At 45.8% G+C, this 15689-nt stretch overlaps 1 protein-coding gene across 7 annotated transcripts in view; it reads left to right on the forward strand.

Moving 5' to 3' along the window:
• The window catches only part of CRB1 (crumbs cell polarity complex component 1), a 242556-nt gene that overhangs the window by 187687 nt on the left and 39180 nt on the right, over nt 1–15689 (forward strand). For 6 of the 7 annotated variants that reach the window (XR_014817493.1, XR_014817494.1, XM_084979316.1 and 3 more), the window contains exons 8-10: nt 655–820; nt 8123–9029; nt 12511–12636. Coding sequence is in view for 4 of the 7 variants with exons in the window: in XM_084979316.1 (XP_084835442.1) it covers nt 655–820; nt 8123–9029; nt 12511–12636 (1199 nt within the window). In the remaining 3 variants the exon portion in view is untranslated. Of the gene's footprint in view, nt 1–654; nt 821–8122; nt 9030–12510; nt 13183–15689 lie in introns of all 7 variants that reach the window. The other variant, XR_014817495.1, reaches the window with a different exon arrangement.

Consider the following 15689-nt stretch of genomic DNA (forward strand, 5'->3'; position numbering starts at 1 on the left):
TGCTTCTCTCCATTTATGTGATGAATAGATGGGAAAACTGACATTTCGAAAGGTTAGGCCATTAGCTTAGAGCACGTTTTCATAGTGGAATGGGCATAGATGTGGACTGAGCTCTCAGAAATTCCTCTATGACTGCCTGCGTTTGGAATACTTTGTGAGACATGGTGTGAAAACTCAAATTATAATGGTATACTTTGGATTCAGAGGCAGAGCAACTTGGGGGCAGCGGTGTCACTCTGTGGGGACACCCAGAGCATCCAAGCAGCTGCTCCTCCTTGACTTTTGATGGCATCTTGAACAATGAGAGGGACCTCAGTTTCCTCATTGGTGAAAACAGGGTAATAGTCTCTAACTTTCCAAACGATTGTTAGTGTCACGAGGGTGCCTGGTAGTTTGTAAGTTACGAGGGATATTATTACGCCTTTTAAAATCTTCCTTGTGTTTCAAGAGAGCCATTTTATATTTTTTTCTTTATTTCCCATTTCCTATCTCGAAGGTAGCAGTACGTTTATTCTGTTTATTAACTTATGGATATTGAGAGTCCAGTGTGTCAATACATAGGAAATGAGCATCAACAGATCTGGGTCTTTCCTTCTCTCTTGTCCGTAGTTGGTTGCCAGTGCTCCTGATGCCTCTGACTTGTTTTCTGCTCAGGCCACCCCCTGTCACAACGGAGGTGTCTGCTACTCGCTCTGGGACGACTTCTTCTGCTCCTGCCCTGCGCACACAGCTGGGAAAGCCTGTGACGAGGTTCGCTGGTGTGAGCTCAGCCCGTGCCCTCCCTCCGCCCAGTGCCAGGAGGTGCCTCGAGGATTTGAATGTAGGTGGCCGTCACCTTTTCATCCATGCATTGCAAATGCCCCATGAGTCAACCCATAAAAGGAGTAGAGAGACAAATCCAGCTTTCCAGAGAAAGCTGTGGTGGCTTCCCCCAGCGTGAGTGATCATATAACCAAGCGAACACGAGGATAGTAAACCTGAGCGGCCTCATGCCTCCTCCAGCCCCGGGGATCCTGGGTGGGAAGTGGGGGTTCATAACAACACCAACCCTGGACCCTTGATCACTGAAGGCCCGTTTCTAGGGTAAGAATTATCCGGGTGGTATTTGGCTTTTCTTTCCTGGTTGTTGGCCATGCAGAGTAAGAGTGCCTGTGCAAACACATTGCCGCTGCTTAACGAGGAGCCCTCCAGCAATAATCCGTGTCTCACATCTGTGGCTTCCTCTGTAAATAAGGATAAAACATCCACTTGGTAGGGAGATAAATCCCTGTGTGTGTGGATGATCACATGGCCTCGTGTGTAGAGAGCCACCCGCACTGGGCACTTGATTGAGGTTTGCAGCGAGTATTTCCATCCATCTGAATGGTTTTCCTGCTCATCTTCAGCCGTCCTGGACACACCTTCCCAAGAGTTAGAAATCTGAATACTGCCGGCAGAATTCTAACATATCTACAAACCAGACGCATTGCCAGTTAGTCTGTCTTTCTCCTGCTTCAGATGATGCACAGTTCACTCTATAGCCGGCCATCTATATTTGCACTCAATTCTTTTTTTTTTTTTTTTTTGTATTTTTGCCTTTTCTAGGGCTGCTCCCTTGGCATATGGAGGTTCCAGGCTAGGGATCTAGTCAGAGCTGTAGCCGCCAGCCTACACCACAGCCACAGCAACGCGGGATCCGAGCGGTGTCTGCGACCTACACCACAGCTCACGGCAATGCTGGATCCTTAACCCACTGAGCAAGGCCAGGGATTGAACCCGCAACCTCATGGTTCCTAGTGGGATTCGTTAACCACTGCGCCACAACAGGAACTCCTGCACTCAATTCTAATCTCTATCTCAATTCTAATTTAGAAGCTGTTGCTTCTAAAATTTTTCTTCATTCACCATCATCATCGATTTTTCCATCAGCGCATAAACATACTGTCAAATTTCTCATTACCAGCTCTTTGCCGTGGCACCTCTAACCCCACCAGCTACCACCATCCACGTACCTGCTTCCTTCCTTCCTTCTTCTTTTTTTTTTTTTTTTTTGTCTTTTTAGGGCCACACCCACGGCATGTGGAGATTCCCAGGCTAGGGGTCAACTCAGAGCTGTAGCCGCTGGCCTACACCACAACCACAGCAATGCCAGACCCGAGCCACGTCTGTGACCTACACCACAGCTCACGGCAACACCGGATCCTTAGCCCACTGAGTGAGGCCAGGGATCGAACCTGCATTCTCATGGGCGCTAGTTGGATTCATTTCCACTGAGCCATGACAGGAACTCCTGTGCTCCCTTTCTCGGTGAAAGAAACCCTCTATGAGTTGCCCTCGATATGCATTGGTGTCTCACTCTCTTCTTTCCTTCACCCCATCAGTCAGGCCCCCACAGCCCATGACAACCTCTACCCAGACTCTCTCAACCCAGTGGCGTTCATACTTCATTCCATTTTCTACCCAGATGCCCTCTTTCTCAGCTTTACTCTTCTTCATGGCTCTTATCATCCTTAGATGTTTTGTTTACTTGTTCATCATCTTTCGCTCAGTTGAATGTAAGTTTCAAAAGGGAAGAAAATTTTCTATTTGGTTTCTCATGCAACGCTTAGTGCTTAGAACAGTACCAAACATATAGAAGGTTGTCAATAAATATTTGTAACATGAATTCATTTTTTTCTTCAATTTAACTCAATATTTTACTTAACTGCTTTAGACGTTAAGTACAGTATCTGCATACAATTAAAAAATACATGTGGGAAAACAGCACACAAAAATAATGATCTGGAGTTCCCGTTGTGGCTCAGTGGTTAACGAATCCGACTAGGAACCATGAGGTTGTGGGTTTGATCCCTGGCCTTGCTCAGTGGGTTAAGGATCCGGCGTTGCCATGAGCTGTGGTGTAGGTTGCAGACACCGCTCGGATCCCGCGTTGCTGTGGCTGTGGTGTAGGCTGGCAGCTACAGCTCCGATTGGACCCCTAGCCTGGGAACCTCCATATGCCGTGGGAGTGGCCCAAGAAATGGCAAAAAGACAAAAAAAAAAAAAAAAAAAGATCTGGATCTAAATGGTAGACTGACCTCAGACCATTATCAACAGCATCGTATTTAGACTGAGACCCAAAGTGAGAATATGTTTACTTTTATGTTTCTGTATTTTAAAATCATATATCAAAATGGTATGTGAAATGCATTGCCTTGTGTGTATATTTGGGGAAGTTTTCTAAAAGAATACATATACTCTTATGTTTCATAAGAAATAATATATCACACACATGTACAAATCATGAAGAACAAGATCAGGTTTCTCATACGGCATAGGATTTTTATTGTTTTCTCCCATTATGGTTGGTTTACAGTGTTCTGTCAGTTTCTACTGCACAGCAAAGTGACCCAGTCACATGCATATATATATACATTCTTTCTCTCACATTATTCTCCATCATGTTCCATCCCAAGTGACTAGATAGAGTTGCCTGTGCTACACAGCAGGGTCTCATTGCTTATCTGTTCCAAAGGCAATAGTTGGCATCTATTAACCCCAGATTCCCAGTCCATCCCACTCCCCCCCCCCCCGCCTTGGCAACCACAGGTCTGTTCTCCAAGTCCATGAGTTTCTTTTCTGTGGAAAGGTTCATTTGTGCCATATATTAGATTCTAGACTTAAGTGATATCACATGGTATTTGTCTTTCTCTTTCTGACTTATACTGTTCTCCATAGTGGTTGTGCCAATTTTTATTCCCACCAACCGTGTAGGAGGGTTCCCTTTTCTCCACACCCTCTCCAGAACTTGTTATTTGTTGACTTGTTAATGATGGCCATTCTGACCAGTGTGCGGTGGTACCTCATAGTAGTTTTGATTTGCATTTCTCTAATAATTAGTGATGTTGAGCATTTTTTCATGTGCTTGTTGGCCATCTGTATATATTTGGAGAAATGTCTACTCAGGTATTTTGCCCATTTTTCAATTGGGTGGTTGGTTCTCTTGTCACTGAGTTGTATAAGTTGTTTTTATATTTTAGAGATTAAGCCCTTGTCAGTTGCATTGTTTGAAACTATTTTCTCCCATTTCATAGGTTGTCTTTTTGTTTTTCTGGCACAGAATTTTAAATGCCACCTTTTCCCATTGTTCTGCCTCTGAATTGTGTAAAGTCGTTTACTAGTTTTTAACTTTATTGTGAGTCTTCTGATAGAAATACTAAAGTTGTTAGTCCTAGTTATATTTTACAAGGGGTTTAAATCATTTTGAGCATTTCCACAAGGAAAAAGAGTAGGGTTTCTGGAAACAGCGGCAGACCAGAACCACACCCCAGGCGCACAGCTCTCAGTCTCCTGGAAAAGGGTTTGGATGCCCCAGTGTCAGAAAGGCTGCTGTGTTGCCGCTATAGAAAGAGGAGAAGGTTTGCCTCTGACCTTTCACAACGTTTCAGTAACATTCCTTTAAGTACGACTTCTCTTAATGAAGGAGGAACATGTAAATCAAAGGAGGGTGAACTTGTCCTGACAGCTACGAGCCCTAGAATTCACTCCTGCTACTTTGTGTAATTTCAACTTCATGTGATCTCATGACCCTATTGTATTTTTTTTTTTTAAAGAAAGATATATTGAGAAGGTAGTTCTGATAGAATAACATACTGGAGCCTACAGCTCATGCCTTTAGAACTTCATTCACTTCTATCCCTGCATCCTATCTGAAAACAGAGACTTATGCATCACAGGCCAGCTTAGATACAGGTGTGTTTATTATGATAAAGTTCCCTGAGGAAAAGGCAAAGCATAAGTGTTGATATGTATACTGTGATTTTACTTAGATCACGAGAAGTGATTTCCATGAGCTCAAGCCATGTCAGTAAAATGAATTTAAACAGATGATGGACCGTGTTCTTCCTTCAGGAGTTGGAGGCTAACGAGATCTGTCATGCTAACATTTACATTAAAAATGTGGAATGAGGCACTTCTTACCCTTTTCTTCCCTATTCCCAATCCCAAACTTGCTGGGAAAAAACAAAAACACCGCAGTCAAAAGCAATAAAATCAAAGGAAATTTTAATCCAGTCAAACGATCCACTGGAATGACACACTTGATTTTATTCCTGCTATGGTTTCTGGTCATTATCTCACTTTTCAGAATTAAAGACTGAATTATTTTTATAGATTATTCATTCAGTAATATTTCCTGAGCACCTCATGTACCCCCCACAGAGTTCCAGGCCTAGGGACTTAGTGATAACCTACACAGAGAAGGCCCGCGATTGCATAGAAGCTAATGCAATCACGTTCTAGGAGGAAAGACAGACAAGGAACAAGCAGGAAAATTCACATTTTAATCTCAAGTAGTTACAAGAATGGCATCAGGAAAATAGAGCCAAGTAATTGAAAAGAGAGTGGATTTGAGGGGAGGCACTTTCATTTGGATAGTCCGGAGAAGCTGCTCAGAGGAGGTGACATTTGAGCTTTTTTTTTTTTTTTTTTGTCTTTTTGCCATTTCTTGGGCCGCTCCCACGGCATATGGAGGTTCCCAGGCTAAGGGCCAAATCGGAGCTGTAGCCACCGGCCTACGCCAGAGTCACAGCAACGCAGGATCCAAGCCGCGTCTGCAACCTACACCACAGCTCACGGCAATACCGGATCCTTAACCCACTGAGCAAGGGCAGGGACCGAACCCACAACCTCATGGTTCTTAGTCGGATTCGTTAACCACTCCTCCACAGCGGGAACTCCTTGAGCACGTATTATGTCGAGAAAGAGCCCAATATCTTCCTAATTCAACTAATAGCGAGAGTAAAAGACCTGGGTTGGGAACAAGCTTGGTGTCTTCCCAAAGCAGCCCAAGGTTTTTGTGGCTGTAGCCCGCGAAGGAGGAAGAGTGGCCGGAAATGACGTTGGCGCTGGTCAGGGGTCAGGTCACATTAACGGTGTCTGCCAAGTTTAGGATTTAGGAGCCCTTCCTGGGTGTGATGGTGGCCAGGGAGGTCTTTAGCTCAGTTGTGGTTGGTACCTCGCTCTGCGGAGCAACAGAAGCTGGGACGTAGAGAAGTAATTGGAATAGTCTACACATGAAGCATTAGTGGTTGGGTGTGATGCCCCACATGGGAGTAAAGACAGTGTTTTAAGGTCAATTTCTACTGAAGGCTGGAAGAAAATGAAAACAGAGAATCGACCCCTGGCCTGGGTAACACAGAGGTCATGTGACCTTGACAGCAGTGGCTTCTGCGATGCGAGGGGAACAAAAGGCTGAGCGGAATGTATGAAAAAGAAAATGAGAGATGAGAAAGGGGAGGCAAGGTAAATAAATATAAACTCTTTGGAGAAGTTTTGCTGGAAAAGGAAACAGAAATAAGAAAGCTCCCGGATGGCAGGAGGTCAGGGTAGCACTCTGGGATCTTGGGTGTGTTTTTATTTTTCAAGATTGGAGCAATTACAGCATGCTTGTGTGCTGATGGGATTCCACAAAAAGGCGGGGAGATGATGGTGCAGAACAGAAAGAGGTTGTGTGTAGAAACATTACCTAAAAAGGGTGAAAGTGAATGGGATCTGAAGCGTGACGGGGAGCGCTGTTTTCCACTTGCAGGGAAAACCCAGTTCCCCACCGCCTGTGTGTTTCCCCGCCACTGTGACACTAGGACCACACTCATGACACTTCCAACACCTGATGTTTGGGGGTCCCCCCCCGCAAGCAGTTCTGCAAGACCAGCTGGCTGTCCTATAGTGTATTTCAATTTAACTCAGTTCTGACACTGTCTACCAGGAGAGAGTGTCACATCTCACAGGTTAAGGGCTCAGTCCCTCTAGATGACCCCTGCCCACTTCAGATGCTAATGCAAGTTCAGGTTCTCACCTGTGCTTCTCACCCATTGGCTATATACCTCAGGTTCCCACACCCCCCCAATCTGGGTTCAGTTAATTTGCTAGAGCAGCTCACAGGACTTGGGGAGATACGTACCTCATTTACCAGTGTGTTACAGGACACGATAAAGGATCCAGATGAACAGCCAATGAAAAGCTACACAGAGTGAGGTCTCAGAGGATCCGAGGAGTTGGGGTGCATGCCCTTCCAGTGCACATGTGTTGAACAGCTTGGAAGCTCTCTGAACCCCACACTTTGGGGGATTCTGTGCAGGCTTCCTTCTGGAGGCATGACCGATTATCAACTCCATTTTCCAACCTCTTCCCTCCCTGGATGATGGGGCTGGGGCTTTGAATTCCAAGTTTGGATCCTGGCTTGGTCTTCCCGATGACCAGCCCCAAACCAGGACCCATCCAGGAGCCCACCTGGGGTGGTGTGGTTAGAACAGAAGATTCTCCCAGGGCTCTTATCCCTCAGGGACTGACTGGGGTTTTAGGGGCCCTAGGTGAGGAACCAGGGACAGAGAACAATAGATATTTTTTCTCTTACTGTACAGATGGGAATAAAGACAATGCATCCATTATAGCAGAATGGGAAGCAGAACGGATCCAGATTTGTTAGGTTTACGTACGAAGTGGAAGCCTGAAGCAGTTCGTCTCTTGGTTTCTCATGAAAGCATCAAAGGAGATCATAAGCTGAGATAGGGTTAGATTTTTTAAGAGATAAAGGAAGCTGTGAATTCACGATCTCAGAGAATTGGAAAAACACTGTAATAGAAAAATGCAGTAAGTTTGCCCCAAAGTGCTGGGGTCACATTGCAACACGTGGACATAGAGTAGAGCAGTTGACATGGTTGTGTAATTTTTCCCAGCCGCAGGATGCCACTTGGAGTTAGGCACAGATTGGCACCTTGGCGCATAACTGGAGTTTGCCAGGTAGAAAATCAGTCATTCGCTACTTTAAAAAATGTTTTCATTTAAAAATTTTTATTTTTTATGTAAAATAAAGACTTGGCATTCTGGCTTAATGAACTATTAGCCACATGACCATGAGAAAATTGCTTAACGTACATAAGCCGCAATCTATGCTTCTATAAAATAGAGATGATACTCCTTACACACCTGTATTCAAGAATTTTGTTAGAAATAACATAAAAGCAGCTAACAGAGTACCTAGCCTGTATCAGACACTCGCTCTATGATGGTAGTAACGTAATGATCACTTACGTTAACAAAGGCGATTTAAGCAAACTTTGTGGATTTAATAAAGCTGCTGATTGGTGTTCCCGTCTCTCTTTAGGTATTGCAAACGCTGTTTTTACTGGGCAAAGCAGTGAAATAGTATTCAGGAGTAACGGGAATATTACCAGAGACCTCACCAACATCACATTCGCTTTCCGAACCAGGGATGCAAACATGACCATACTGCAAGCAGAGAAGGAGCCCGAGTTCCTTCATGTTAGCATTCGAGAGTCCAGGTTATTATTTCAACTGCAAAGTGGCAACGGTGTTCACATGCTGAGTCTGGCAAGTTTGCAGCCAGTGAATGACGGCTTGTGGCACCACGTGACCCTCTCCATGACAGACCCACGGGCCCAGGCTTCCAGGTGGCAAATGGAAGTGGACCACCCAGCACCTCTTGTGACCAGTGCAGTGGCCGCCGGGAGTCTCGACTTCCTGAAGGATGATATAGACATTCACGTGGGTGGCCAAGCTACTGACAACACACAGGGCCTGCGAGGGTGTCTAAGTACAATAGACATCAGTGGCATTCATCTCTCTTACTTTGAAAATGTTCCTGGTTTCATGAATAAACCTCAGGAGGAGCAGTTTCTCAAAATCTCTAAAAATCCAGTGGTTACTGGCTGTTTGCCGTTCAACGCCTGCAACTCCAACCCCTGCTCGCATGGAGGACGCTGTGAAGACATGTATCGTTCTTATCACTGCACCTGTCCTGGGGGATGGTCAGGGACACACTGTGAACTTGACGTTGACGAATGCCTTTCAAACCCCTGTTTCCACGGCAACTGCTCCGACAGTGTTGCAGCCTATCACTGCACATGTGAGCCTGGATACACCGGTGTGCACTGTGAAGCGGTTACAGACAATTGCCAGAATCACCAGTGTGCAAATGGGGCCACCTGCATCAGTGACGACAAGGGCTATTCTTGCCACTGTCCTGGGAATGTCACGGGAACATTGTGCAGGTGAGCATGAAGTCTACCCAAAGTTTGTTGTTTGGAGCTGTGTTCTAAGTCTTCAGACTGGAACTATCTCTCGGCAGGTATACACACACACACAGGCTGCGCTGAGCGGGGGTGGGGCGGGGGGGTGACGTTGGTTGTGCCCATCACGGTTTGGTCCTGTGAGGACAGGATTTCACCTGCTGGCATGTTCTATAAAGAGGATGGGTAGGGCTTGGACCAGACTTGAAGCAAAATGTTTTCTTCGTCATCTCTGTTGGAATATGTCTCATGAACTCCAGCCCCAGAGTCTGACAGCCTGAAGGCCTCAGGAAGCAAATGCATTTACAGTAAATGCCAGAGCAGAATTTTAGTACTATTGGAGCAAGCATGACTCCTACTTCTAAACTTATATCCTGGGTCATTTCAGGCAGGTAAACTTACACAATTCTGAAAAGACGACATTAAAGTGTAATTTCAGAAAGGTGAAATCTTCACTCTCAGAATGAACATGTTTTGAGAATTTTGTCACTAAAATCAGGGAACCAGCAGGATAAAAATCAAGATGTCAAAGGGTAATCTAATTATATACATAGTGTGTGTATATATATGTGTGTATATATATATATATATATATATACACACATCTGTAAATAGAAATAAGGAAATGAATTTACTAACACATGCAAAACTATTTCATGGCCTATAAGCTAACAAAATTAGTATTTGCAACCGTCTTTTCTACAGTGTGCCAAGTATTGATTGTACCACTGCAAATTCATTTGCATTTCAGTGAACAAGATCCATTTGTATTGCGATACTTTCCTACAACTTACAGAGTTATAAAATAGTGTGGTAAGGAAAATCTAAGCATACACCTTAGAAGGTCAGAGAATCCTGAAGGTCTTTTATGTAACACCCAGCATTCCATCGAGAGACTACCCAGTGATTTCTGCTGCCCATTTCAAAGTATTTCACAGTCTTTTCTGAAACCATAAAGCTTAGTTCTGATAATCACCCCCATTTCATGTTAGAAAACAGAAATAGCAATGACTATTTTCCTGCTAAGTCTCATTGCTTTAATATTTCCACGTAAGCGGAATTCATTATTGTTCTTATAACTTAGACTTGTTTTAAGTTCACTGACCAATCGAGTTGTTGTGGGGACATGAGAAGATTATTTCTTTTCTTTTCTTTTTTTTTGCCTTTTTGTCATTTCTTGGGCTGCTCCCGCGGCATATGGAGGTTCCCAGGCTAGGGATTGAATCGGAGCTATAGCCGCCGGTCTACACCAGAGCCACAGCAATGCGAGATCCGAGCCACGTCTTCGACCTACACCACAGCTCATGGCAGCACCAGATCCTTAACCCACTGAGCAAGGCCAGGGATCGAACCCGCAACCTCATGGTTCTTAGTTGGATTCGTTAACCACTGCGCCATGATGGGAACTCTGAGAAGGTTATTTCTAACAAGTAATACATACCTCGACTTTAACACGAATGCCTGAACTGGGCTGGCAGCCTGCAGACATTATACTAATTCAGAGGTGGTACCTTCAGTGGGTGAATCTCCTCGCAGAAACAGCATGTAGCTTTACCTATAAGAAGATGTGTTTGTCTCCATAACATTTATTGTTGTTCAGAGCCTAAGAAGGCCAGACTCAGGGCTAGAATGTTGAGTGTTGACATTCCAATAAAATGTCAATTCTCATAAGTTAATCAACTCATTTGGCAACAGATAAATTGAATATCGAAAAGCAAAAGTCATCCAGGATCAAAACGAACAGTACTGGGAGTTCCTTTCGTGGCTCAGAGGTTAATGAACCCGACTAGCATCCATGAGGATGTAGGTTCGATCTCTGGCCTCGCTCAGTGTGTTAAGGATCCAGTGTAGTGTGGGTCACAGATGCAGCTCGGATCCTGCACTGTTGTGGCTGTGATGTAGGCTGGCAGCTGTAGCTCTGATTTGACCCCTAGCTTGGGAACCTCCATATACTGAGGGTGGGGCCCTAAAAAGCAAACAAACAAACAAACAAACAAACAAACCGAAAAACAAAACAAAAACAAAAACAAAAAAAACACAGTACTACCATGATGACTTAGGACAACTAAAATAAACAAATCTGCCCCAGTAATCAATGCTCCATATTTTTTTTTCTGCCTAATTCATCAAAGTCAAGTTCTCCAAGATTAAAAGTTCTCAAAAGTACTTTCAAAAGTGCTTTCTAATGTGATTCAAAAATTGTTTATTAAACGCAAGATGTAGACACAGCTTCGGATTTGCATTGCTAATTGACCTCTTTCAAAGCCGGTTGACATTTTTGGCTCTTTTGAAAAGTCCTTATGATATTTTCTCTTTAAAGTCGAATTGATTAGTCCTTATGAGCAGAGACACACTTCACAACATATAGACCAGTTGCTCCATACTAGTTGCAGTGCACACAGCAGGACAAAATTAAATTCATCTTCTATTTCTTGAATATTAACAATGTATCTGGTTCTGCACACAACATGCAGAGTGTGCTGGAGGACCTGAACAACATCTTAAAATCTTTTTTTATGTGCATGTCTTTTGTTTTTTTAGGGACGCACACGCGGCATATGGAGGTTCCCAGGCTAGGGGTTGAATCAGAGCTGCAGCTGCCGGCCTACGTCACAGCCCCAGCCACACAGGATCGGAGCTGCATCTGTGACCTACACCACAGCTCACGACAACACTGGATCCTTCACCCACTGAGCGAGGCCAGGGACCGAACCTGCGTCTTCATGAATACGAGTCAGGTCTGTTAACCACTGAACCACGACGGGATCTCCACCTCTTTAATAAATCTTTTTAACCAGTGTCTTCACACCACTGGTGTGGATCTTGCAGTAACATTCTGCTTAGCTTCTAACAGCGTGTTCTGCCTTTCATAAGGATTCCTTAATATAGACACCTCTGTTGATATACCCAAGAGCCTCACCTGGAAGTCACGTGTGGTCACAGCCACGTGTTGTCTATGAACCCCTCCCTTCCCCCCCTGCCCGGACAGCATTTGGCTCTCATTCTGCTCAGCTCTGAATGATTACATGGGGGCAGCAGGTGTTGGCAGGGCAACCGGAGTTGAGCAGTGAGAAGCCACAGAGAAATCACACGAGCGCTTGGGTAGCCTAGTGCTGTCCTTTCTTTCCTGGCCTGCGTAGAGAGGCAGCTTTTCTACAGCCTGTGGCAGTTTAGTGGCCAAGCAGAGGCAAATCTAGCTGCAGCCCATCTCCCTCCGGCGCCCCATGTAGTGTCACCCCGTGGCCTCGCTCCCATCTCACAAACGAAACCCGGGTCGAGGTGGAGGATGGATAGTCAGGAGGGATTCCTGGGTCCACAGCACAGTCCAGGCTCGGTGGCCCCGCCCACCTGAGCATCTCATCCGCTTGACGCTGTTTGGACTCTTATCCCTGAACTTTTCGAAAGCGTTTTCTCGAATGCGGTGAGCAAGGTGATCCGCCCGTGACTTCCTTTCTCTCCCTAGACGCGCCAGCTCACCCTCAGCCGTCTGCGGGAAAGAGAAAAATTTCACGTGTTACAACGGTGGCAACTGTACGGAGTCCCAGGGTGAATTGCAGTGTACGTGCCGGCCAGGTTTTACTGGCGAATGGTGAGTCACCTCAGAACTGTATGGAAGTGAACTCGGGGCTGAAACACCGGGAGGTTACACAAACTTCATTTCTCTTCTACTTTTTCACGTCGGTTCCCATAGGAAAATCTATGCTGAGATATAGGGCCGGCCAGAGTCAAACAATAAAGAGGAAGAAAAATTACTTTAGGTCAAAGGAAGGAACACTTTATTTGCCAAGACTTTAACTGGGGAAATTTGTCTTTGAAAAATGTAACATGTGCGGTTTCCCTTTCTTAGAAGTCCTTCTGGGTTCCTGTTTCTTTCCCACTAGCTCTCATACATGATGCAAATACGGTTGCTGTCAAAGTAAGATAAAATACACCTTAAAGATCGACCCATTCACCCCATCCTGCAGGCTCTGTTGGGGCCCTCAGAGCCCTTGCTTCATCTCCAGACTGGAAGGAGGGCAGCTTGTTCTGCCCCCCCTGCAGGCCCGCCCCCACGTGGAAACCTGGCAAGTCCTGTTGACCTTGGCCTTAGCAGCTAATAAGAACTTGCTAACCTCAAAAACAACATGGAGTTCCCGTCGCGGCTCAGTGGTTAACGAATCCGACTAGGAACCATGAGGTTGTGGGTTCGATCCCTGGCCTTGCTCAGTGGGTTAAGGACAGGGCGTTGCCGTGAGCTGTGGTGTAGGTTGCAGATGTGGCTCGGATCTCCCGTTGCTGTGGCTCTGGTGTAGGCCAGCGGCTACAGGTCCGATTTGACCCCTAGCCTGGGAACCTCCATATGTCGCGGGTGCGGCCCTAGAAAAGGCAAAAAGACAAAACAACAACAACAGCAACAAAACAGATTTCCCCGTAGAATTACCTAGAACCCGGAAAGTATACACACCTTACCCAGACAAGTCTGCCATTCTCAGAGCAACCCTTCAATTCGTCTGCACCCAAGTGCCGGGACTGTTGATACGGGGTTGATCATGGTTTCAGTCTGTGACTTGCTGCAAATGCAGGCAAATTTGGATACACATTTGACTGCCCGAGGTGAGGTCAAGGGCGCAAAGGTGCATCTTCTACGGTTTTTATCAGATTTGCAAAGGGATCAATGTCCCCAGAATGGGGACAGACCAGGGCTCTGCAGGACAGAGGTACCACAGAAGCAGACGACAAAGAGTTAACTGTGGAGCACTCTGCCAGGCAACCTACAAATATGATCTCTAATCGTTATTATTTCCATTTTGCATTGGTGTCAACTGAAGCCAAGAGCATAAGTGACAGGCCAGGCAAGCTGCCTTCAAAGCCCTTGCTCGCCTGTTGGGCGTGCGGGCGTTAAGTGTATGACTCCGCCCTTACCCGCAGCAGCGAAAGGAAAAGGGAGAGCTCCTTCTCCACCTCCTCTCCTGTCCTCGGTGAGATACAGAAATCTCTGATCACACGTCCTCCATGGACCAAAGTAGATCAGCTCCAACCCATCAGACAAGGAGACATGCAGAGAACCAATCTTTCCCAAAAGAGTAGTTAATAAAAGCATGGGTATATTTTTGCTCCGCAACAATTACAGTCTGAATCTATCTGGGTTTCCTCTTTTTCATCTGGTTCTTGGGGCACTGCACAGATATAGCGCTTTTGCCATTTTTACCCATCAGCAGGCAATCTTAGGCTCCACTTGCCTCTCCCCTTCCAGCACTCGATGACAAGTCCAGTCCTCGCCTTCGCAGCCCACTTGCAGGCAGTCGGAGTGTGTGTGTGAACTGTCACGTCCCACTTTCATTGCATCCGATTTTTTTTTTTTTTCCATGCACCGTGTTTTACCTAGAGGCCATTCAGTGGGCCTGCAATTCTGTATATATCTCCAAAATATTCCAAAGATTTTCCTGTTCTAAAATTTGAACAGCCCTGTCACTGTATATTTAAGCGCTGCCTACCTGCCGCCTCCATGTCACGGGTTAATGCTTCATGTCACCTTCATGTTTCATGGCCAGAGCGTAGAGCTCACCCCAAGCCTTGGATCGTTTTTGTCCTCTCTTCACACATGGTTCCTATTTATGACAAACGCGTCTCTTTCCCCCCGACGTTTATTTGTTTATAAATAGACATGTCTGGCCTTTACATTCACATCATTGATTGGCAGTGGGGTGAGAAAAGGAGGCTTCAGGTTTCCTTCCTCTCCCAGGAGTCTTTTCCTCTGGAGAAACACGTGTTCCATGGAGTCTGAAATAGCGAACACGTGTTCCATGGAGTCTGTGCTTTCAAAGACCTTCTCTGTCATGGATGCCCTCACTGGAGACTAATGGATGGATGGATTTCTTTCTTTCTTTCTTTCTTTCTTTCTTTCTTTCTTTCTTTCTTTCTTTCTTTCTTTCTTTCTTTCTTTCTTTCTTATTGTCTTTTTGTCTTTTCTAGGGCCACTTCCCACGGCATATGGAGGTTCCCAGGCTAGGGGTCCAATCGGAGCTGTAGCCGCCGGCCTACACCACAGCCACAGCCACAGCAACACCAGATCCGAGCTGAGTCTGCGACCTACACCATAGCTCACGGCAACGCCCTGTCCTTAACCCACTGAGCAAGGCCAGGGATCGAACCCGCAACCTCATGGTGCCTAGTCAGATTCGTTTCTGCTGTGCCACGACGGGAACTCCAGAGGTGAATGGATTTATTTTGCTGTATTTTTCTACCTATTCAGTAACTTCTCCCGAGAGCTCCAGTGATGTTTATCGTGATTGTGTGCGTGCTGTGCAATGTTGAGTTCAGAAGAGAAATAGCTAAGAATTAGAGGGAGGATTGTGAGAGGAAAACTACAAGTACTCGGCAGTGTCCCAAGGCCAAGGGCAGGGGATGTGACGTCTCTAAGGTCCAAAGCTATCGAAAAGCTGTCCCCTAGCCAACCGCCCTCTCTGCTGTCTGGTGAGACCTCCAGCTACACTGTCCTCCCGGCAGGTTGTGCGTGATGGATGGTGGGAACACTGTGGCCCACCCAGGACAGGGATGCTGGGCAGCTTCCCCGGGATTGTCAGTTCTGCTCTGATCTAATCAGGGAGTCTCCTTCCAGCCCAGCAGCCTGAGCCAAAAAAGGAAACCAGAAGGTCTCAGCTA

The sequence above is a fragment of the Sus scrofa genome, chromosome 10 (genome assembly GCF_054392235.1).
Source record: "Sus scrofa isolate SSC_HxYL_T2T_F1_AM1 chromosome 10, Sscrofa_HxYL_maternal_Yorkshire_Landrace_v2.0, whole genome shotgun sequence".
Lineage (NCBI taxonomy): Eukaryota > Metazoa > Chordata > Mammalia > Artiodactyla > Suidae > Sus > Sus scrofa.